Below are 22,613 nucleotides of genomic sequence, written 5' to 3'. Positions count from 1 at the left end.
AATTGGATTCGCATGTCACCGCAACTTTGATAATTGACACACAGCAAGCGCCCAACAGCCCAGCACCAACCCGGGCCGGCATTCGTCAACTCGTTCCTGGCGGCTTCTTCCCGCCCGTAATATTAACCGTACAGTGTACCGATGAGCAGATGCCGCGATCTTTTGGCTAAACTGGATGGATGAGTTCGATGTTCTGGACTCCCAAAGGAACACCACAGTGGACTTGGGAACTTACGACATCGATGACATCTCGTCCATGTTATTAAGCACGTGTAGAAAAACACAGGACAATGACGGACTCCAGATCCATCATCCAAGAGCTTGGCTTCCAGGACTCCGTCTGTAGGGTTCCAAAGAACCATCAAGATTCGTGATTTCAAATTGCATTGGACTAAGCCACATCATCGACGCATGTGATTATGACCTGGCGACTTGAAGACATATGGAGCTCGTAACTTGCAATGTGGAACTCAACTGAAAAGGCATCTTCCAATCTTTAAGTTCAAGAACAGCCTCGAAACAGCCACGCGCACAGACCACCACCATCAGCCCTGTAGCCTTGCCCGCCCAACGGGTCCAGTCCCATCAGCTGCAGCTCAGCTCAGCGTCGCATTTGGTCGATCTGGAACCGAACCCGATCGCTGCAATACCCGTCCCAAGTCGCGACTTCAGTCTCTGTCAAGATTCCAACCTCCAATTTCACATCACCACTTCCTCCAGGATTTGTGACAGCCAACATTAGTCGCATTCATCACCCAACAACATCACAAAATCACCGTTCAGCCCGCACCTTAGAAATAACACATACAAAAGGTGTGCACACGCCTCAAACGAAAACCACCCACCCGCCGCGTCTCGCAATCCCATCCGGGAAGCACCTCTAAGCCACCATACATCGCCGCCGGCTGGACTTTTGCTTGCAAATCGCACCAAAACCACAACCGCATATCACCACCACCACCACCACCACATACCATCTTCATAAAACCAACTCACCCGCCACCAAATCATAACAATGTCAGCCGACGACCCCTCCTCAATCCCCACCTCCACCTCCCGCCTCTCCTCCCGCCCCACCAAACGTCTCCGCGCCTCCTCCCCAACCAGCCTCCAAGCCTCGCACCTGCAACAACTCTTCGCCAAGCCCGACCGAGAAATCATCATCCCGCCTCTCCCCTCGTCCTCCAGCGCCTCTGGCACCTCGCGCCTGCCGCCTCCGCCCGAGATCGTCACGAACGTGCAGGGTTCCAGTGCTGGTGCGGGATCAGGTGAATTCCACGTTTACAAGGCGGCGCGCCGCAGGGAGTATGAAAGACTAAGAATCATGGACGAGGAGGTTGCCAAGGAGAGGGAGAGGGAGGAGTTTGAGAGGAAGAGAGTGGAGAGGGAGAGGGCGGATGAGGAGAAGACGAGGAGGAATCGGGAGAAGAGGGAGAAGAAGAAGAATAAGGGGAAGGGTGGTGGAAAGAATGGAGGAGGCGGAGGGGGAGGTGTGGTAGGTGGAAGTCAAGGGGGTAATGGGGCAAAGGCAACTGTGGCGGCTGAGAATAAAGAGACTGCAAAGGCTGGAGAGGATGGAGGTGTAAAGGAGAGTACGGCTGTGGCTGGAGCCTCTACGAACGACACAGCTGGTGAGAAGGCCACAAAGGAAGCAGAGAAGCCTGCTTCGACCACAACGGCGGCGATAGCTCCCGAGGCACCAGTATCGGCAAATGGGGAATCCGGACTGCTCATCGTTGAAGACGACTGAAGGAGCATGTCTACAGTATTGATTTTACCCGAGCGAGTAGAGCAACAATCAGCGACTTGTGGAACGTAGAGACAACAGCACGACCTGCAATCAGGAAACAAGGATATACGTCTCGACGAGGCCTTAACAGAACCCCTTTTATCTACCATGCCAAGGTCTATCTAGCATTTACATATAAAGGGGTGCTCATGCAATATGACGGTATGCGTTGGACCACAAAAGAATCATTAACGGGATATCATACCACCTTTTTTCCGGACTGACTATAACTCGGTAGGCCCCTGGGCTACCCATCCGCACCATCTAGTCATTACATTTACTCATCACCGCCACCGGAGCTGACGCCGACACCTGGCTGTGCCTTTCTGGCACTGCAGATATCGTCGACTCTCAATAGGAGGCAGGCAGCCTGTTTGTGATAGATATGGTTAGTGAGCAGTTTAAAAAGCAGCGATGCTGAATGTGGAAAAGGAAAATCAAACATACCTCGATAGCAGTCTTCATGCTCTGCACCTTGATGGCCTCGGGCTCCCAGACACCGTAGTCCTTCATGTCCACAATCGCACCGGTATCGCCGTTGATACCCCACGAGTTCTTGCCCTCGGCATGCTTCGCGCGGAGATCGGTGAGCACGCGGACGGGGCTCTTGCCGGCGTTCTGGATGAGTGTGCGGGGGATGACCTCGAGGGCCTCGGCGACAGCCTTGTACGGCCATTGTTGGACACCCTCGATGCTCTTCGCGAGCTGTGTTAACCTGACAGAAACGGCCATTTCGGTCGCACCACCACCGGGCGATAGCCTGGGGTGAAACATGACGTTACGCGCCACGCCCATGGCATCTTGCAGGTTGCGCTCGATCTCGTTGAGGACGTCCTTGGAAGGGCCGCGGAGAAGGACGGTGCAGGCCTTGGGGTCCTTGCACTTTGTGAGGAAGGTGAAGTACTCGTCGCCAATCTTCTCGATCTCGAACAGGCCGCAGTGAGTGCCGACGTCGGACTCCTGGAGATCCTCTACTCGGTTGACAATGGTGGCGCCCGTCGCCCTGGCGATTCTGTTGTTGTCGGTCTTGCGCACACGTCTGAGCGCGGTGACGTTGGCCTTCATGAGGTAGTGTTGTGCGAGATCTGTAGAAGAGAATCATTGTTAGCTTGCTGTCACCGGCAAAGTATGCGCTTCCGCTGCAACAAGTTGAACTCACCAGAGACACCCTTCTCTGTGATGACAAGGTCGGGGTTGAAGGCGAGGATAGCCTCGCACATCTGCTTGACCTGCTCCTCCTCAATCTGCAGGATGCGGTTCCAGTCCTCCTCCTTTGTGATTTCAATGTTGGTCTGCGACTCGCCCTTCTTGTACTCGAGCGGGCAGTCGAGCAGGATGATGCGCGGGTTCTCGATCCTGCGGCGCATCTTGGGGTGTGTGATGTCCTTGTTGAGCATGACGCCGTCCAATACTCTGCTGTCCTCGATCTCGCCGCCGGGTACCTTCTCCACGCGCGCGTACCTCTTGATGTCGACCTCCTTCTTGCCATTGCCCATCTCCCACGTCACGGTGCGCACGGCCTTGAGCGCCAGTCCGCACATGAGTTCCGACCACCTGGAAACGTACTTGGTGCCGATCGAGGACGAGATGAGCTTGTTCATGGCCTGGTCATCATTGATGTCGATCGGGAGGGAGATGTCTTCGATGATCTCGAGGGCGTCCTTGAGGGCGCGCTTGAAGGCCGAAATGATGACGACGGGGTGGATGTTGCGCTCGAGCTGGGGGAGGGATTGCGCGAGGATCTCGCCGGCTGTTTGTGAACACCACACGTCAGTAAACAGCATGCCACGCAGTTATAGTAGCCAGAATTTCCCCCTACCGAGAATGATAACTGTTGTGGTGCCGTCACCAACTTCTTCGTCTTGTGTCCGGCTGAGCTCGATCATGCTCTTGGCTGCGGGGTGCGACACCTCGATCTCGCGGAGAATAGCATGGCCGTCGTTGGTGAGGACGATACCGCCCATGGGGTCGAGGAGCATCTTGAGCATGGCCTTGGGGCCGAGGCAGGATCGGATGATATCAGCGACACTACAAGACGAGGGGGGCGGTCAGTCAGGGTCCATGGCGGGGTGAAAGGCGGTCTCTGTGATCCGCTATTAGGGGGATGCTTGGGAACTGTACGTTTTGGCGGCGGCGATGTTGGACATCTGAGCCTTGCGGCCAGTCTGCCTCTCACCACTGTTGGTGTCTGTAAGGGAACGAGATAAGGTCAGTATGCTGCATGGTTACCACCGGCTGATAAGTGAGGATATCCCCAATATCAAAAGGGGTAAGCTAGAGGTAGCTTCGGGCGCTGGAACATACTCATTACCAGGACCGGTGCCTGCATGGTGCTTGATTTATGTAGGTTGCTTTACTGGTGACTGAAGAGAAGAAAGCTGTACAGAATCCGTCCAGATGGTGATGCTTCAGAATGCGCGGGGAGAAGCAGATGGTTGGCAAAAATCTGGAGAGGGAAGGAATGGCCGTTGTTGTTTGCTGTTCTCCAGTTCGATGATCGGGCAGGCAGCTTCAGCGTCAAGGTGGGATGCTGGACCCCCTCGAAAAGTTGATAGAATCGACCTGGACCAAGCTCCCTGCTACCGTCGCCAGTGGACGGCACCCCACCGCCCAAAAGGTGGGGCAGAGGACTACCGAACAGAACGGAAGAACGTGTCGTGGCATCCGCTGCCAGCTGTCAGCGCTAATGGTCGCGCAGCAACGCATTGTTGATTACTTGCTCAGGGGAATACTTTTATCTACGGGCAGTACATAAGGTACACTACGGTTATCAAGTCTCGATGTTTGGGCTATCCAACATGCAAGTTTTCTTGCTTAGTGCAGTAATGGGGGAACCCTTGTCCAGTTCGACACATGTGATACAACTCCAACCCATATGAACAACAGAACGCCGTACGCTGTGACGTTGAAGCAGGTCTCTCTCTATACAGCATTTCTCTCCCAGGCTCCCAGCTTTGCCAAGGTCCATTCAAAGCATCATACTTCTCCTCCTCGATGCCCTGCCTTTAGACAACGACCCTCCGCTGTCATTACCAACATCTTCCTCCTCCTCTTCCTCTAGCGGTTGCTCCTCGGACCACGAGCTCTTCTTCGGCACCAACATTGAAGCCCTTTTCCGGGAAGATCTTGGCTTTGCGGACGCTGTTGCTGTCGTCTCAGTCGAAGCAGCTGAGGACGCCCTTCTTGAACCCTTTGGTGCCTTCTTGTTACCGGCAACATCGCTGGTATTTGTTTCTTCTTGGGGTGCCGCAGTATCCGGAGATGCGCAACTGGCAAAGTCGTAGAGATCCACCGAAGCCGAATTCGTCGGGAGTTGTGCGTCCTCTCGCGTTTCCGTGGGAATTGTAGGTGTGGGACGGCTCAGTGATTGCCTTCCCTTTCCACCTCTAGGTCGTGTCGTGATACTATTACTCAACTCCTTTTGAATTTGAGCCTCAACAGCGGCGTCTTCGTCAATCTCCTCCGCAGCTGGGGGATTTGGCGTGGGTTGCTCTCGGATCGGAGGAATCATCATTGCAGCGGCCGTAGTTGAAAAGGATGAGGCGCGCCTTCTCCTTCCCAGGTCGACCGAGCTTGGGAGGAAGCCGTTTGGAGATAATATCCCTTCCTCCGGTTGTGGCTCCTTCTCCTTCTCGTCCTTGTTTTCCTTTTCGAATAGCGTACTGCTAGCAAGACCGCTCATATCCACCACTGGCTCCGACTCGGCCTTGGCCTTGCTCACTGACGTTGGTGCCGACTCGTCCCCCTTGCGTTGCTGCTGCTGTTGCGCTGCTGGTCTGTGGAGGAACTTGCCCTCCCCAGAAACGGCATCAAAGAGCTCCTTGGTCGGTCGCCGCATCTTGTCGCGCAAATTGGGCTCGGTATAGCTGATGGCCGCTCTGGCACGCCTGCTAGGCCGCGACGTCTCTCCATTAGATGAAATGTGGGCTGGCGGCGGGGTGTCGTGGGTCACAACGGTGCTTCCGGAGGCGCGCTCTGGTGTTCCAATTGTCATCAGGATTTCGGTTTCGGGAATCTCTGCAATCTCTGGAGTACGTTTCCGAGCCGGTAGGACGTTCTCGATTTTCGTAAATGCTGACGTAGAAGTTCCTTGCCCTTCTTCTGCTGTTGACTCCTCTTCCGGGAGCGGCAGGTCAACCCTCTCCTTGCCCTTTTGTGCCTTGTGCACCTTCACCGGCTTGAAATCGTCGTCTACCTCGTAGGCCTTCGTCGCCTTCTTTGGAGAAGTAATGTGCTCATTCGTGCTCTTTGCTGACAGTGGAGCTCTCGGTTTCGTTGCGGTCTCTCTGATGCTTTTCCTCTTTTGCGGGTCGCGGGCAGAGAGTCCTTTCTTCTTCCCAGTCGTACTGCCAACGTCCTTTCCTTGCTGCAGCTTGGTTGCCTTGTTGGGTTCGTTTTCGTTCTCGTCGTTCAACTTTCGTTTGAGGCCTGCCCGTATCGTCTCACTTGGTGCAGCCGAGGAAAGTTGTTTTGGCGGTTCCATCTGAATGGGACTGGACATTTTGGTAGGTTCCGTAATTGTCGATTCTTTGGGCGGGCTGAAAAGGATCATGTTTGGTCTCCTGTCAAAGTTAAGTTTGGGCGGCGATAGTGACGGCGGCACTTGGAGGCCCCTAGGGCTCTCTTCTACTTGCTCGGCAGCTTGCATCTCTTCGGTCTCGGCGTTCTTGCTTGGCGATGGAGATCGAGATATGACCATATCATCCTCAACAAACCTAGATACTGGCGGCGGTCCAATGTCTGGCGAGTCGTTCCAGTCATCTGCCTGCATGCACAACGCTAGGATTTCCTCACTGCTGTTTGGGCGTCAGCCATGTGCTTCGAGTAGCAGTGCACCGGGAATGCCATGCGACTTACTTCATCGTAGCTCGTGCATACGTCTTGTTCTCGTAAATCGGTGGTAGCCTCCCTTCCTGCTCGGCAAGTAGTTCCTGGTCAGCCTCCTGGCGTGCTCTTCTTAGGGGAGGGCTCCGATGAACGCTCGGTCGAGGTTGCGCATATCGCCTTTCTTCGGAGGGGCGTCGCTTGGCGGGCGGCTCTCCTAAACCTGCTAGCAGTAAACTGAGCTCCGCCAACTGCGTCTCCATCTTGGCCTTGATCTCGAGCGCATGATCGGCCACTCTTTGCGCAGCGTTGTCTTGGAGCTCCTTTTCGAGGCGCAAGACCTGACTACGAAGTTCGAGGTTTTCTGACAGCAAACGAGCGCATTCATTTTCCAGCCCGCGGATACGAAGTGACTGTGTGGAATTGACCCGAGCAATATCTCTGTTTTGCCTGAGGAACTTCCTACGCACTGTTAAGACGCGATTGGGTTAGCTGTGTTGTCGCACTGTCGCGTTTGGGAGACAGAGTCGCGACACATACGAAGCTCGAGGTTGTCTGTTGACGACGAGACAGACGACATGGCTTGTCCGTTCAGGCGGGCCATTTCGCATTGTCGTCCTCGCGGACAAGACAGCAAGAAAAGGGTGGTTGTTAGGTCGACCGGATCGCTGTCATAGACATACAATACTGATCGTCGGTTAGGTGAAGCTGTTGGGGTGGTGTTGTTTGGAATGCGATCGATATGTTGGGAAGGAAGAGGCTGGGCGTGTGTCGAATGGCGAGCGGGCGGGTGCAACAGTGCGGGCGGATTGGGTGGGAGCGGAGGTAGACGAATTCCCAGGTGTCATTTCGCGAACATTTTTGTTTACTTGGGTTCCCAAGGCGGTTTAGCGTCACAGTTCTCTTGCAGTTGACCAAGGTCCAGGGTTGACCAGCAACGGAGTTCTGAAGCGGGGACGGCGGCCCACTGGACTGGAAGCTTCACCTCCGACCTCTCAGCAGGCACGTCACTGTCTTCAGGGCGACCGTCTGGGCTGCGGTGTCCAGGTTGCCTGAGCAGTGCCGGCCGCTAGGTACCCAGATACTTACAGTAACAGCAGCAAGAAGCAATCACAACAACAGGACGCTCTTTCCTCCCGTCTTCCACCTCGTCGAGAACTTAGGTTCCACCTGGATTCAACCAGCTGCCCGTTCTTGACTACTAATTTCCTCGGATCCATGTAGACTTTGCGGCTTTCCAATCTTCTTTTACTTCTCAAATCACCCACTCCGTGACTGCAGCCGCAATGTCTGCTTTTCCTGCCAGAGGCTTTTCGTCCATGGGCGCAAGCACCACGGGCCAGTCTCCAGCCCTGGTTGCCAGAGTCAACGAGAAGAAGGCCGAACTGGAGAATCTCAAGGAGCTTCGCGATCTGAGCGCGGCAATGGCCACACAGATGGAGGCGCTCGCACAAAAGCTGTCTACCCTTTCCGATGGGACTGAAGCTATTGCCCTTGTTCTTAGCAACTGGCATAATGTGCTGAGAGCTATCAACATGGCGTCTGGTAAGCACCATCATCACCAACACCATCTCATCCTCCCTCGTTGTTGACATGATTGCCCCAGCCAAACTGTCCAAGCCAAGTGCAAATGTCCCAGAGCCCTCAGAGAACGATCTTCCCCAGACACTTGTTCGCATTCCAACCGAGCATGCGCCTGCTCTTCAAGCGCATGCGGAGGGAGTTGCAGAAGAAGAGTAACCCGAAGGAAGGGTCGGTTCCAGGTCACCTAGGCCGGCTACCTAGACAATACCATTCAGCCAGTTCGTCCAGGGATTACCTCTAGCTGAGGATGCCCTGGTTTAGTCAGAAGTCGTTATTTTTATGGGTCGTATCCTATCACCGCACCGAATTCTTCTAAAGGGAGACGCAATCCAGGTCAGAACACTTCATGTTAGAGTATGAACCTATGTGGACTGGCCTTCTATCCACCAGTGCTGCCAGCCTCCGTTGCTATGTTCCAAGTACGAAGTGGAAGAGCGGTTTGAGCAACCAGCAAGAGTTGGCTGTTTCTACTTGATCACTACTTACTAAAGAAACCACTATTGTCGGTTGAAGTCAACCATGGGGTTGTTGGAGGAAGTCGTCGTTTTAGGGCATCGGACAACCACCACCACGAGACCACGGGCACTTGCATTTAGGAGTCATGCGCAGGCGCCGAGAACATGGAAATGGTCCTCGAGCATTGTGGTGAGGATGGGAAGGAGTTGTGGGCAAGAGCTCAACTGCCAGGCCAGGAAAACAGGAAGAGCGCCCGCCGCCAGTACCATGGAAGACGCATGACGTTCTGGATGAAGCACAAAAGCCAACTGCCTCTAGGACCATTTCCATCACATTTCCTCTACCACTTCAGTCGAATCACTTCATCGTCCAAGGACCCCCGAGCCCAACTGCTACACCAGCATAATTGTTCAATCAATAACCAACAAGTTTTCGATCAGCCTTCCCCAGATCTAGCCCATCACAATCTCACTTTTCTGGATAACAAGCACACCCCGCGTCTGCACAGAGATAATTTTGGCCTTTCCCTGGTGCGAGACTACTCGGTAATCCTTGTTCAGTCTGGTCAGCATCACAATTGTCTGGCCTCTAAATCTTGGCCTATTTCGGGAAGAGCCGATATTAGAACGAAGAATTAATTACAGTCATGGCGACCGCCAGCACCTACCAACATCGACACGGAATCGGTTTCGATATCCACGACCATGGAATACACTCCAACTGCTCCCCCCACAGACTCGGCAACAGTCAGTCTCGTGTCCTGGGTCGAAATCCTGACTCCAACGACAATCATAGCAGAAAGCCGATCAAGACTCGGACAATCAATCTCCAAAACAGTTGCTTGGGTAGTCCTGAGAAGCCAAATACCAGGGCCAGAGGTCCTGCTAGACACCAAACTGACGAGACTGGATCTGGAACCGAGACTGCTGGTCAAGTGCGCGAAAAGCTGGGCCAAGAAGCCAATACTGAAACCCTTTCAGCATTCGTCTCAAAAGGCATGTATCATCCTCTCTCGGCTTTTGACACTCATGCAACTTCCATGCAATGTACACAAACTGACTTGAGCGTGATGGGTCTCTCAGAATTCTTGGAAAACAATCCTCTCGCCCTTGAAAGTCGAAGTCTCCCTAGCAACGCGGAGCAGTTGGCCAAACACTACGCAGGTCACTTCGAGTGGGTTTTGTCATTTCCTGCAAAGACCTCGCCCGAAGAATGCGCTCATCCAATCTGCTGTCACGAAAATCCCGAGAGTTGTGGCTATACGGGATCCAGAGAGTGTGCTCACCCTAACTGTTCACATGAACACCCTGAGCGCTGTGGCTACCAAGGATTTGAGAAGCCGAAAAAGCTGCTCTACTTCGGCTGCAACCTCGTCCCACGTCGTTCAAAGTCTACGCCGAATGTCTTGTTAGGCACCGATAACGGAGACCAATCTGCTGATATTTACACGGTTGTAGCTACCAAGCTCGACGACGTCGAGCAGAGCGACGTCATCGTGGACAACGCTGTTCCGACAAGCATCGCGATCCACCCCGAAGCATCCCATCTTCAGATTAGGACCTCCGACATTACGCGCGAGACAATCGATGAAGAGACGGAGAGCATGATGGGTGACAGGGCAGGCGAATTCGAGAACACCATCGTCCAGATGGATACCGATTCTAGCGTGGCTGAAGACACCAGTGTCTACCATACGGACGATGAATTGCGCGATGATCACAGACAGATGGACAGGGGCCATCGACATGAGCCTCAGGCGAGCTTCGAGTCAGATTCTCTTCTCATCGGCGAATACCAATTCGAGGAAGAGAGAGATGAAGCTCGAGAATCAGATTCACATTCAGCAGACGACCGCCATGTCCAAGACGAGGCCCGGATGTGGGAGACTGATTCCTGTCACCGATTCCACCATCATTCCTTGGAGATGATGGACGGCTGCCATCAAGGGTCTCACATGAGGTGGGAGACCGAACAACATGACAGATATCGTCAGCACCTCTCGGATGCCATTGAAGACGGCATGGAATCAACCAGACTATTTTCACCCATCCCGAGTCCGGCATCCAGGATCGAGGACTCGGTTGAAGCTCTTGACAAGCTCGAGGATGAATCGGAAGCCGTCAACGACTTCGCGCAGATTCACCGAATCTTGTCTCCGGTGGACGCAAGAAGACCCTCAATTGCGAGCCTCCATAGAACACCCAGGGCAGCCCCGCCTCAGCGCACAAGCTCCAAGAGAACTGGAGCTGCCACGGTCCGCCTAAAGGATGTTGATCGCTCTTCGACTTTGCGGAAGTCAAGCTCGATGAGCTTCGCGGAGGATAAAGCGGCTGCTAAAAAGAAGGGAACAGCAAGCCAGCCAGCGAGCCTTCTGCCACCCAGGCCTCTGGCCAAGTCTAACAAAGCGTCCACTGTTTCCTTGTTCGAGCTGCCCGGAGAAGCTGTGGGCCGCCGCCTGAAGGAACAGCGTGCATCCCGTCTTTCACAGCAAAACAATTCCGAGCATGCTCCCTCTATAGATGATTCCTGGACTGCTCCTCCCAAAGTTCGTGTCAGATCAACCCGAACGTCCACGAGAGCCGCTTCTGAGATACCTGGTGAGACAACGTCACGTCGCAGGAAAGAGGAGTTGGAGGCCAAACAACGAGCTCAGGAAGAGGACCGTAAGGGTTGTGAGCCCAAGTCTCGCTCGGTCCGCGGCAGCGTCTCAAGAGCTGCGAACCCTCGCGAGACGGTTGTTAGTCGGGTGCGGCAAGGGAGACCTAATGTTGGTCGTGCGTTTGAGGACAACAATGCCAGCGGTTACGCAGAGCCCCGTTCTCCAGTATCAAAGGCGCCCGCTACAGCTTCCTTTGCGTCACCGACAGCTTCTTCGGCGAACAAGCGGAATTCCACGTTAGGTAAATCGGCGGCGTCGACCAAGCGACAGTCGTATAATGCGGCAACTCTTCCGGCGCGCGGCCGCTTGAGCATGATCGACTCGCTGTCGGCAGCCAATGCCGGTCGTGGCACCTCGAGGGCGTCGGCAGGTAGCAACCGCAGCGGCGTCACGGGGAGTAGCACGGTTAGCAGGCATAGCACAGTGAGCGCGGAGGAGGCACAGAAGCAGAGGCAACGGGGAAAGGAGGTGGTTAAAAGCGACAATGACCATACGGCGGGGCGTGAGAGAGAGCGGCACGAAAGGGAGGAGGTGGCGAAGAGAGCCCGAAAGGAGGCGGCTGACAGGTCTAGGATGCAGAGCCGCGAGTGGGCAGACAAGCACGCACACAAAGCCGCTACTCTTGATGGAAAAAAGAAAAGGGACAGCATGGTCGGGATCTCTCAGGCCATGAGGCTTCGTTTCACATCCTGAAAAGGTAGGGTTGCACGATGGATTAGGCATTTTAAGGCGAGTGGACGACGACCTGAAATCTTCGGGTTGACGCAGAGTTGTGGCTCAGGCTTTGTTACCAATTCCGGTCTTTCATGCTTTTCTCTTTTTCTGGCCTGGAGTTCATGGTTTGCGTTGCATTTTCAAGAGGAGGTTGTACAGCAGTGTTTGCGTGAACTTTTGTTTCCTTCTCTCTTCTACTCATTTTTATGGTCTTATCACGCTGGCTTTCTTTATCCTTCCAACTTGCTTCATTTACAAGCTTTCGGGGCACTGTCCTGGCAGCCATCACCGTCTCTTGAGGGCGCCAGGTTGTTTTTAGCCATTTTTATATACTGAGACGCCCAGGGCATACCTCCGATGACTTACAGCATGGTTAAACGGACTTCTCACCAACCGATTGGACGATTGGGTTATCGGAAGAGGCAACGGGTCTTTCGGTTTTAGGCCGTTAGGTTCTTCTTGTACGCGGCGGCAACTGTTTGTCACACAGGCTTACCGGTCAGCCCGCCGCTTGGTATTATGAGCGCGTTTTTGGCGGGGGTATGTTTTACTGTACAGGAAGTTCAGCTTAGCCAAGGTGGTCATGATATGAGGCGACGCTGGATGCTAGATAGAGTAGAGTGAGATGAAGAACAATCAAAGATTTAGGCAGGGCGCTTATGACAACCTAGTGGGAAGGGTATTGAAGTGAAGTTGGAACCAAGACGACGACGACACAACGGGTGTATTGAGTAAATTGCTTCGACTTTGATCTGTCTCGCATACCTTCCTATTCGAAATTCGAGACTCGACCTTGTTACATTCATAAGTTTGTGATACGCGCCGACCGCGAAAAGGGACAGAGGAGGCGAGTCGAGGTTACTTCAGTTGAGGCGAACGATGCCCTACCGAGCCAGAGCAAAACGACCTCTGTCTGGTGAATGTTTACCGTCGTCACTTAACGCCCGTTTCCAACTCGCTGCTGTCATGTCAAGAATACAACGGGCCGAAGCGTAGCATCCGTCCGTTGCATTCGTTCCGCATTATGTACTTTATGAATGTTGAGGGGATGGCAGGAGTAGAGATTGACGTTTGAGGCTTGCATTGTTTGTTACTGGCAGTGGTTTTTTATTGTTGGTCAGCTCGTCAGGTACGGCCTGAACGAGCAGCAGCATGCGCTGGCAATTTACATTCGCCTTCTCCTGTTGTTTCTTTTCTGCTCTTTCCTCCACGCGAGAGGTTTTGTATCAACTTAAGAATGCAGGGAACACAGCAGGTACCGAAGAGCAGACTGAAGCAGTGACTGTGGGCCGATGTGGGCATGCAGACAGTCGCTCAGCTGAATGAGTCTCAATTAACCAAAATCTCACCAACTGCCACCATCGTCTCTTGCTCGTTCGATTCTGGTCTTCACCGGCCGTCCTTTCTCTCTTTTCGATTGAATCTTATCGCTCGATTGCGGCACCGTCAATTGTCGCCGCCGCTCCTTTATTCTTTTCCTCCTTTCTTCTTTCCTTGTTCGGTTATGTCCAACATACATCATCATTCGATTATACAGGAGGTGTCTTGAGCAGCCCGTGCATTCGACATTCGACCGCCCGATGCGCATCGATCATCCGTTCTAACTGCAACTCTTTTTTTTAACATTTGACCGCCTGTTCCAACAACTAGAAAACATTGTCTTTGAGGGTCCTCCAGCCACAAGACCGATCATTGAGTGCCGTTATCATTCACTTTAGTCGCGCCACCTCTATCACCAAAACCACAGTAATTGCACCAACAAGCGGCTGAGTAGCATCAGCAATATGGGAAATCTATAGCCGAGAAGCATAGTGCGCGTTGGACCTCGTAAAAGGACGGGCCAAGAGAACGACCATCAAACGTCAAGAGAAGCTTTTCTGTTCGCGAAAAGAGTCGCGATGCCAAGCCCGTCGCGATTACCTGTGCATGACGGGGTCCGTCTCGGCACCACGTCCCGCGGCGACCAGGCCCTGGATCCAGACGAAACATCCACTGCGGACGCCGCTGTCAGTGTCAACGGTTCGGTGGAAAATGGGGAACCCCAACCGCCAACGTCGATCCTGGGATGGGGCAGTCCCGGTACCGATAGCACCCCGCTCCTAGCATCATCCACAGCCCGCCGCCGAGCTAGTAGTGATAACAGCAGTAGCAGCAGTGGAAGCTCGAATCCAACGTCACTACTACTAGGAAGCCCGCCGCCTCCGCATCTTCCCCTCCTCTCTGAGAGTGAGAAGCCCCAGTATATGCGACGCGGGTGGCCCCGACTACTAATAAAGAGGTTATCCAAAAAGATGGTGTTGTTTTCAGTCTGGGCTTTCATCATTGGCTTCCTGTGCGTCTGCCTATACGACTACCGATATAATACCAACGGCCGCGGCGCCCCCTCGTTTGCGAACTCGGACGACGTGGAAAAGGGCACCCTGAGTAGTACCACCCAGCACGGCAACTACGGCGACAATGACAACGGTAACGGCAACAAGGCAGACAGCAGTAGTGGTGGTAGCACAAAGGCAATAATTTCATCTGTCGACCCGGATCTCGAGCTAGATCTACTTTCGTCCGCATCTTCTCCTTCGCCTTCGTCCTCCTTCTCCAACTCGTCCGCATATTCTTACACTTCAGGCCCAACTCCGACTTCTCAAATTGCAGACGCCAAGGACGCGTCGCAATCCCAGTTTTCTACCACCTTGTTGACCGTAACCACCACCATGGCAAACATAAAGAAGCCCAGTTCTACAGTCACACCACCTGCAGTCACCTTGCGCCAAGGCCGGTACATTGGCGTCAACTTGCCTGTCGAGTACCGCTTTCCAAAGGCCATTGAGGCCTGGCGTGGTATTCCCTTTGCGCAGACCACCGGAGGAGAAAACCGCTTCCGGCCACCCAAGGCACTGCCGGACTCTGATCAGACGTTCCAGGCTGTCAGGTTCGGCGAGAATTGTCCTATAGGAGGAACCGTTGGAAAGGGATTTGGGGAGAACTGTTTGAACGCCAATATCTACAGGCCGGCAGGTCTTGTTGATGACGATGGACTGAAAAGTGGGGACAGCAGCAAGCGGCCGGCGTTGTTACCCGTGGTTGTCTACATTCATGGGGGTGCTTTCAACGGGGGTATGGGCGTTGAGCGCAATATGGCGAGCTTCATTGCTTGGGCCGATGCGCCCATGATAGGCATTAACTTCAACTACCGTGTTTGCGCCTTGGGATTCCTCCCGTCGGCCTTGACGGCGAAGGAAGGGTTGTTGAATCTGGGGTTGAGGGATCAGACTATGATGTTGGAATGGGTGAGGGAGAATGTGAAGGCCTTTGGGGGTGACCCGGATAATGTCACCATTATGGGACTTAGTGCTGGTGCACATTCGGTAGGTTCTCTCCTCGGCCCCTTTGAGTTTCGATTTCGTACATCTGGATATTGGGGTATACATGCGAAGGGCTGAGCTGACCCATATCCGGTTTCTAGATTGGGCACCATATTATGTACTACGCCCGTAAGGAAGCACCGGCACCCTTTCACAGAGCCATCCTCGAGTCCGGCGCCACTACTGCTAGAGCCGTCCTCCTCCCAAGCCATCCTCGTCACCTGGTCCAGTTTCGTGAATTCCTCGCCGCTGCTGGTGTCGACGGCGCGCCGGAGGATCAAGTCTTTGATCAACTCCGCAAGCTTCCACTTGAGACCATCGTTAAAGCGTCCAAGAAAGTCTGGGACCGCTACGAACCTAGCGTCACCTGGCCTTTCCAACCCGTCATCGATGGGCTTCACGACCATCAACAAGCCACCAGCAACAACAAAAGCAACAGCGAAACCACTCCCGTGCTAATACCCGACCTCCCCATCACCTCATGGCGCCAAGGCAAACACCTCCGCATCCCGATCCTGACGGGCTTCAACACCAACGAAGGCGCCATGTTCATCCCACGCAACGCCAAGACAAACAACGACTTCCGCTCCTTCTTCAAGACCCTCATCCCCACCCTCAGCGACGACGACCTCTCCGCTCTTGAGGTCCTCTACCCGGACCCCGTCACCCAACCCCACAAAAGCCCATATCGCTCCGTGCCCAACAGCCAAGGAGCCCAATGGGCTCGTCTTGACGCTGCCTACAGCCACTACGCTTACATCTGTCCCGTGCTGCAGACGGCGCACTTTATGAGCCAGGCTGGACTGCCGGTGCATGTCTATAGGTTTGCGGCCAGGGGAAACCGGAACGCGGCAAATCACGCGGATGAGGCACCCGTGGTAACGCATGATATGGACTTTTTGCGGTCCCTTGGGCCCCCCGGAAGGGGTAAAGGGTTGAGGAAGGTGGCGGATGGGATGAATGCTGCTTGGGGAAGGTTTGCGAGTGGAGAGAAGAGGATCGAGGTTGAGACGGATGGGAAGGACGGTGGGAAAAAGGTGGAATGGCCAATTTTTAGGACGCCGTTCGGTGGAGATGATCACGACTTGAAGAAGACTGCCGAGAAGATGACCGAAACCGAAAGGAGGTCCTGGTCGTTGTCTTCATTGTGGAAACAGATCAGCAGCAGCAGCGACGGTGACGATGACGATGACGAGACGAAGGCGCCAGAGGGAACGGGCAGGATGATTGTCTTTGGAGAAGGGAATAATGAGCGGGCGGGAGGTAGCAGTCCTGGGACGCCGGCCAAGGAGGAGGTTCTTGATGGGATCTTGCTGAAGGCTTGTCGGTTCTGGTGGGATCGGATAGAGTTGAGCGAGGGGTTGGGGAAAAGTCGGGAAGAGTTAGGGAGGGACAGTAAAGGGGCGAGGGCTAAGCTCTGATTGGGATCTTTGGGTTCGAATTGACTACGTGTGTAGACTGCGAGTAGCATTTCACTCGTAGGTGATGTTTTGTCTGGGGTCCATGATGAGAATCATGACGAATGGGATAAAGAGGCATGAGACTACGATGTATACTGCCGCATGGGCTTGTTTATGTTAGGTGCTTGCTTTATGAGTAATGCTTAAGAGAAACAAGGAGTTTAGGTGGGTATCGGATAGGCTGTTCTTGGGGGTAATTAGGATGAGGGCAGGCATTTTCTCCAGGGGAGAAGAGGGTGTTCAAGTTAACTTTTGAAGCATTGTACGAGTATCACATTTAGCTCGTTACATAATCACGAAAATTGTTCTACCATGGTGAAGTTTTCAAAATGTGATTGTCTGATTATCTAGTATTGTTATTTAGTTCCTCCTTTCTAGCAAACTGCTAGCATCATCCCGTCAACGACGGTGAATCCCTCCACATGTGACTTTTAGGGTAACGAACTTCGTGAAGTTTTCGATTTTCGGCTTGTGTAGACACATGTGGTGTGTGAGCAGATGGTTTGTTGTTAATGTGCGTGTATTATGCTTTGATTTAGCCCACATGCAATTGAATGGATTAGTCGGTGGTTATGTTGTTGTATTTATCGCTTGACTCTGGATTGTACATGCTTAGATAAGTAAGTAAGTAAGTAAGTAACCCACAGCGAGGCTTTGTTAGGTTGATCAGGTACCGCGATGGCTAATGCTAGCAGCTAGCTAGTTCTAGACGTCTGGTTCGATCAGTCAGCGAAGAGCTCTTCTTTTCTGATGTTTGTGGTTGTGGTTGTGGTTGTTGGCTATAAGGATATCTAAACCTGTGACACAGTAAGAATACTTACAAAGCTTGATAACAATTCTTTAAACACCCCAAGGCGTTGGAATCGAGAAAAAAATCGCATGGCTCTGATAGTAGAGTAGTGTCCAAGAGATCTCCATTGCATGGTGTTTTGAGATATCGAGTTCCCGAAGTGATCGACTGCATATAGAGGTTACACAATTCCATCACCGTGCTTTGGAATGGCCTTCTTTTTATGCTCGGAAAACACGTTCTTGGATTCGAGATGCAATCTCACCCGCCAAGTTTACCTTGCCACTGTCGAGGGAGAAGTGTCTGGCCGCGTTCACTTCTTTTTTCCTCTATGATTTTGCCTCAACACCATCGTCGATTATCGTGAAGTTTGCAGATCATGACGGCGGGAAACCTTCCTAGTACGTCCTGAGGGTTTTTTTCCGAGAACCAGAACACTCAACGGCGAATCGAATGGATGCCACTGCACCAAGCGGACAGGTTCAAGAAAAGATCAGCAATCGCTTCATCTCCAAAGAAATGAACCCGAACCCCCAACTTCCCAGCTTCTGTTACCGGCTTCCGACCTCGGAGCCATTTCAACCTCATGACGTCCATAACGTCCCTCCCCTCCCTGGACGCGCAAGGCGACATGATAGCTCACGTATGACGGTCAATAGCTACCTAGTGAAGGATGCCAACGCTGATATTGCTAAGAAATAGTTACTGATACATAGGTTGGCTACTCGAAAGTATCTACACAGTGAGAGAAAATGACGAGGGGCAGTTGATGTCGTGTAACCATGGGATAAATGGTGTTGAGTTCTCGCTGGCTCAGACTGTACCAACCTAGTACAGTTAGAAATGCATTGTATCGATGCAAGTCTTGGGGGATTGAGGTTTCAATCTCGGGGCTTTGTTATTCCAGTTCTTTTCCATCTGCCTGTTTAAGGCGTGGCTGAAGTTTCACAGTTGCAGTGCTGCATTGCCCTCCCCTGAGGTGGCATTATAAAGGAAGGAAGGAAGGGGGAAAAAAGAAACAACCGTGCCTCGCTCCTGCCTAATTTCTACCTCTTTCTCCATCTTCCCTTTAACATGGACCCATTGAATTGCACAAGTGGGCTTAAAGCTGAGAGAAAGGAACGAATGATGGAAGGCAAAAGGGGAAAGAACTCCGGACCGGACAATTGCCTCGGTTCCGAGGTTATTATTATTGTACCCGTGTAACCTTTCTTCTTCTCAAGTGGAAGTCATTGCCTGTTGACGTTGTTCCTCTTTTGTTTGATAGGATTTTGAATAAGGAAGGAAGGAAGGAAGGAATGAAGCAAACAGTATTCTATGTGTGGAACTTCTGATAATGATCTCAGATTTCAACGGCCACAATGGTCGTGAACTTTGAAGGAGCCAGATGGTATTGCTTATTGTGTAATGATTTCGGTCCCAATGTGTTCTGGTTTTTCTTGGGCTTTTCTTCTTTGTTACTGAACGTTGCCAGTTCTCCCCCTTGCTGCTCCTTCTTTCTTCTGAAAGTGAATGCTCCACTGTCAGTGATCACTACATCAGGAATTTATTCCATACACTCCTTCTTTTCCATGGAGTAGCTTCCAACCTCCTTCGACAAATGCAGCCGCAGTGTAAACAAGCGCCTCATTTTCTAGCGTTGCAAATCGACACGAAGCGATGCAATACAGCCCATCTCGCAGTTTTATCGAGGTAGGCGCTTCCTGATCATGCCTTCACAGTTCCATCCATGTCCATTCTCCCCATGCAGGCAACACGAATAACGACCGCAACTATCTCAGCTCTATCGTCCCACGATTCCTAATTAGGTGAGAAAGAAAACATGAACGAGGCAACTTCAACTCCACAGACATGGCAGGGCATCTCGGCAACGAACTGGCGGTAAGAGACGCGGATAGCCGCTTGAACAATATACCCAACATGCGCTTGACACTCAAAGCGAAAGGAGCCGCATCTGCTTGGCCCCTGATCCGAACCCTGTCCGGTAGGTATTTCTTTTTCTTGTTGTGCTCGCAGGAGAAGGCAAAAAGATGTAGGAAGCCGTCAAGGTAAGGTTGTGGTTCTCGAATCCGGTCTTTCCCCCTTTTATAGGCTCGTGCCTTTAACATAGTAGATGGGTCACTTGACCGCCGGCGACGAGCACCTTGACGATGCAATGAATGTAGCCGCCCTTGTCCCTGCCTACCAGACCTACTCATACATAGATTGAGATCCATCATTCTGGGACCGTGAAGTTTATGCACCTCGTGTCGTCCACTCAATTTTGGATTAAAATGAGAGACGAGATCTGCCGACAGGGACGACGTATCGTAAGGTTTTCATGTACTACGTGAGAATTCGGAATTTCTGGTTTTAGTAACCCCAAATCATTCAAGCCTTGATATCAGTCGTGCTACCAAGGTGGCTTGTGTATGTTGTTTCATCGAGGTAAAACGTACCTGTTTGCATATAACATTTTGGAGGCCTTTATCAAGGTCAAGCTAACGAAATGAATAATGGAGCTTTTATTTGAGGGCTGCTTGATACGACTTTGAGTGTACGGTTAACAGAGACACAAATATACCTAGCGGTTCGTAAGTGATTGGATGCAACATGAAGTACCGTTGGTAGATCGGGATCGTGGCTCACCTATGATGACCTCGAAATTGACCGACATAGGCAAATATGCTCGGCCAGATAAGCGAGATTCTTTACCTTGACGTCTGTTTAATGTGTTCTTTGACTCGGCCCAGCTCGTTCTTACGACTTATTCCATGACGGTGTCACTTTGGGGCGATGGGCCATTGTCATGACCACCCGATATGAGTGAGGAGACTTAGCCAGCCTTGTGTATGCAAGCTAGAAAATACAAGCAGGTCTTCTCTGGGAGAACATCCACCGGCATACTATGTACATGCTCTCTCACATGACATTTCCAGCCCTTGAACATCGTGACCAGACATACCTCACTATGTAAGCTGAGCCTCGCGGGATCAGCTGCTCTAACCTGAAAACCGAAAGACTCTGAGAGTTGAAAAACATGGCACACAAAACAGGAAATGGCATGGAGATACTGCAGGTGCGACGGTCTTGGGGTTAGTATAAGGGTCCAGGTCCCTGCAATGAGGGACTTCTTATTTCATAATCTCATAGAAGGGGGATGACACTAGTGACTCGCACTGCGCATAACGCCCATCAGAAAAAGCAAGAAGAGAACCGACAGCTTTTGTGGCGGTAGCAGTCAGTATCTCATCACTGTGTACATCTGCCGTTGAGGATGGTGTTGTGGTGTGATTATGGGATAGGTTCAAAAAACTTGGTTCTTGCCGCTGTGAATCAAGTCACCACCAGGCGTTTAACGCGGTATCAAAATTATCAACTCAAAGATTCCATTGCAGTAGCAGTAGCAGTAGCAGTAGCAGTAGCAGTAGCAGTAGCAGCGAGCAGCATCCAACTAGGTTAGTTGATACACAAAGGTGATCTGGATTCCATATCTTGAGTTGTAAACATTCAGACTGGTTCACAATTGTTCCACGGCATGGTAGAGCAAGGCTCAACTACCAACGTGGAGAAAAATCTCCGACTGCTGCTGGGCATAGCTTTGTGTACGCCCAGTATCAGTGGCAATTCGTAGTGGGTGAGCTTGAGAGCACTACCCCATGTCTGAAACGGTTGAGTGAGATGTCCTTCTCGCACTCGGTGCCAATATGCCAATGAACGATGAGCAGTCAATGACAGCAGCCAGGCTAAGGGCTAGCTTGGTTCCCTTTCCTGTTTTGATAGTATCGTCCGCCTGAAAGGGTGTGTATCTGTGAGGGAGCCTCCAGAGCTGGGGTCCGATAGTCGAGCAATGAATGTCACCCACCTTCATTGCACACCACAGACTTGTGCACAGTTTCGGGGCTATGTTCGAGAACGGCTACTGCTGTCACTAAACAGCCGGCAAAAATGCGCCCACGGGTGATCGCAGCTCCTTGGTGGCTCAAAGGTTGATCCGGCTGGTGAGGGACAGAGGAGAGAAAGAGGAGTCAAGTAGGGTAGAACATGCACGCCATCTCCCCATCCATTGGAGACATGTCTTTCCGCGCACACACCCACGTACGATTCCGTATAAACACTTGTGACTTTCAAACGTGAACCCGGTGGGTGTCCACGGAGGTGCTGATGATCACTGCGGTCCCGTATGCGACGGAACAAAGCGACAGGCTCGGGAGAGAAGCGGCATCTACGGGCCCGGCTATGCTGCATGATAATCATCTGTATGTCTCACAGAAATGAAACCGTGAGGTGATGGCAGTCTGCCTTGGCGTCCGCGTGGAAAGGTTGAAAAGTGTTGACACACACGGGGGATGTGTACATTACCGTGTAGAGAAAAACGAGGGCGTCATTATCCGCTCAGTAGTTCTACTGTCTCTCCTTGAGATCGGCGGCAAACTGCAGCTCCTCCTCACGGGCAGAACTTGGGATAAGCTAATCATTGTTGAAGTTAGCCTCGTGAAGAGAGAAAATGGCCTAGAAGGAAGTTTGGTATTTGCTGCGCAGGTGTTCACCTAGAGGATATCACCACCACCCTTCGATGCAACCCTGCCGCACGTGCTCATAACGCTAGCTCCATCGACGACCACATACCCTTGCTAGCTGGTGATAGACAGCCATGGCAGTAACGACGACGACGGGTTTGGTGATGGCTACCGAGGAATGATGGCTTGATAGGGGTCACCAGGTATAGAACCTAAGATAGAGTGAGCAGGGAGAGGTGATACCTAGAGGGTGATGGGACTTCCGAGATAACCGCTACCTACCAGAGATGGGACTGCCATGTTTGTGAAATTGGATACGACGGGATCGTCCTCGATTAACAAACCTCTGTCCCATCCTATATCGAAACTGTTAATGCACAAAAGAAAAAGTTTCCCATGACCACATACCATCACACGCTACTACGGTAGGAGTGGACTTGCAAAACTCTCCAACAGTTGACAGTGATACTGTGTACAAG

General features: G+C 52.3%; 7 protein-coding genes across 7 annotated transcripts; 5 read left to right on the top strand and 2 right to left on the bottom strand.

Moving 5' to 3' along the window:
• Positions 1 to 1,015: 1,015 nt before the first annotated feature.
• SMAC4_02520 (uncharacterized protein) lies at positions 1,016 to 1,750 on the top strand (the record flags this gene model as incomplete). Its single annotated transcript, XM_003350803.1, has 1 exon — positions 1,016 to 1,750. One exon carries the CDS (start codon positions 1,016 to 1,018, stop codon positions 1,748 to 1,750), a length of 735 nt encoding a protein of 244 aa, XP_003350851.1.
• Positions 1,751 to 1,860: 110 nt separating this feature from the next.
• SMAC4_02519 (uncharacterized protein) lies at positions 1,861 to 4,304 on the bottom strand. Its single transcript, XM_003350802.2, has 6 exons — positions 4,094 to 4,304; positions 3,911 to 3,977; positions 3,609 to 3,817; positions 2,949 to 3,539; positions 2,237 to 2,874; positions 1,861 to 2,159 (listed from the first exon to the last, which is right to left on the bottom strand). Exons 1-6 carry the CDS (start codon positions 4,116 to 4,118, stop codon positions 2,067 to 2,069), a joined length of 1,623 nt encoding a protein of 540 aa, XP_003350850.1. The 5' UTR covers positions 4,119 to 4,304; the 3' UTR covers positions 1,861 to 2,066.
• Positions 4,305 to 4,366: 62 nt separating this feature from the next.
• On the bottom strand, positions 4,367 to 7,517 carry SMAC4_02518 (uncharacterized protein). The gene is made up of 3 exons (XM_003350801.2): positions 7,154 to 7,517; positions 6,647 to 7,082; positions 4,367 to 6,585 (listed from the first exon to the last, which is right to left on the bottom strand). The coding sequence occupies exons 1-3, from the start codon at positions 7,215 to 7,217 to the stop codon at positions 4,758 to 4,760; spliced, it is 2,328 nt and encodes a 775-aa protein (XP_003350849.1). The 5' UTR covers positions 7,218 to 7,517; the 3' UTR covers positions 4,367 to 4,757.
• Positions 7,518 to 7,701: 184 nt separating this feature from the next.
• Positions 7,702 to 8,752, top strand: SMAC4_02517 (uncharacterized protein). The gene is made up of 2 exons (XM_003350800.2): positions 7,702 to 8,158; positions 8,220 to 8,752. Exons 1-2 carry the CDS (start codon positions 7,900 to 7,902, stop codon positions 8,351 to 8,353), a joined length of 393 nt encoding a protein of 130 aa, XP_003350848.1. The 5' UTR covers positions 7,702 to 7,899; the 3' UTR covers positions 8,354 to 8,752.
• Positions 8,753 to 9,299: 547 nt separating this feature from the next.
• SMAC4_02516 (uncharacterized protein) lies at positions 9,300 to 12,676 on the top strand (the record flags this gene model as incomplete). The annotated part of the gene is made up of 1 exon (XM_003350799.2): positions 9,300 to 12,676. The coding sequence occupies one exon, from the start codon at positions 9,300 to 9,302 to the stop codon at positions 12,003 to 12,005; it is 2,706 nt and encodes a 901-aa protein (XP_003350847.1). The 3' UTR covers positions 12,006 to 12,676.
• A 1,248-nt stretch (positions 12,677 to 13,924) lies between these two features.
• SMAC4_02515 (uncharacterized protein) lies at positions 13,925 to 17,145 on the top strand (the record flags this gene model as incomplete). The annotated part of the gene is made up of 2 exons (XM_066089792.1): positions 13,925 to 15,388; positions 15,487 to 17,145. 2 exons carry the CDS (start codon positions 13,925 to 13,927, stop codon positions 16,804 to 16,806), a joined length of 2,784 nt encoding a protein of 927 aa, XP_065947275.1. The 3' UTR covers positions 16,807 to 17,145.
• A 4,759-nt stretch (positions 17,146 to 21,904) lies between these two features.
• SMAC4_13852 (uncharacterized protein) lies at positions 21,905 to 22,168 on the top strand (the record flags this gene model as incomplete). The annotated part of the gene is made up of 1 exon (XM_066091656.1): positions 21,905 to 22,168. The coding sequence occupies one exon, from the start codon at positions 21,905 to 21,907 to the stop codon at positions 22,166 to 22,168; it is 264 nt and encodes an 87-aa protein (XP_065947274.1).
• Positions 22,169 to 22,613: the final 445 nt, after the last annotated feature.

Source organism: Sordaria macrospora, chromosome 5 (assembly GCF_033870435.1).
Source record: "Sordaria macrospora chromosome 5, complete sequence".
NCBI lineage: Eukaryota > Fungi > Ascomycota > Sordariomycetes > Sordariales > Sordariaceae > Sordaria > Sordaria macrospora.
Note: the sequence above shows the minus strand (reverse complement) of the source record. Positions and strands in the feature narration are given on the sequence as shown.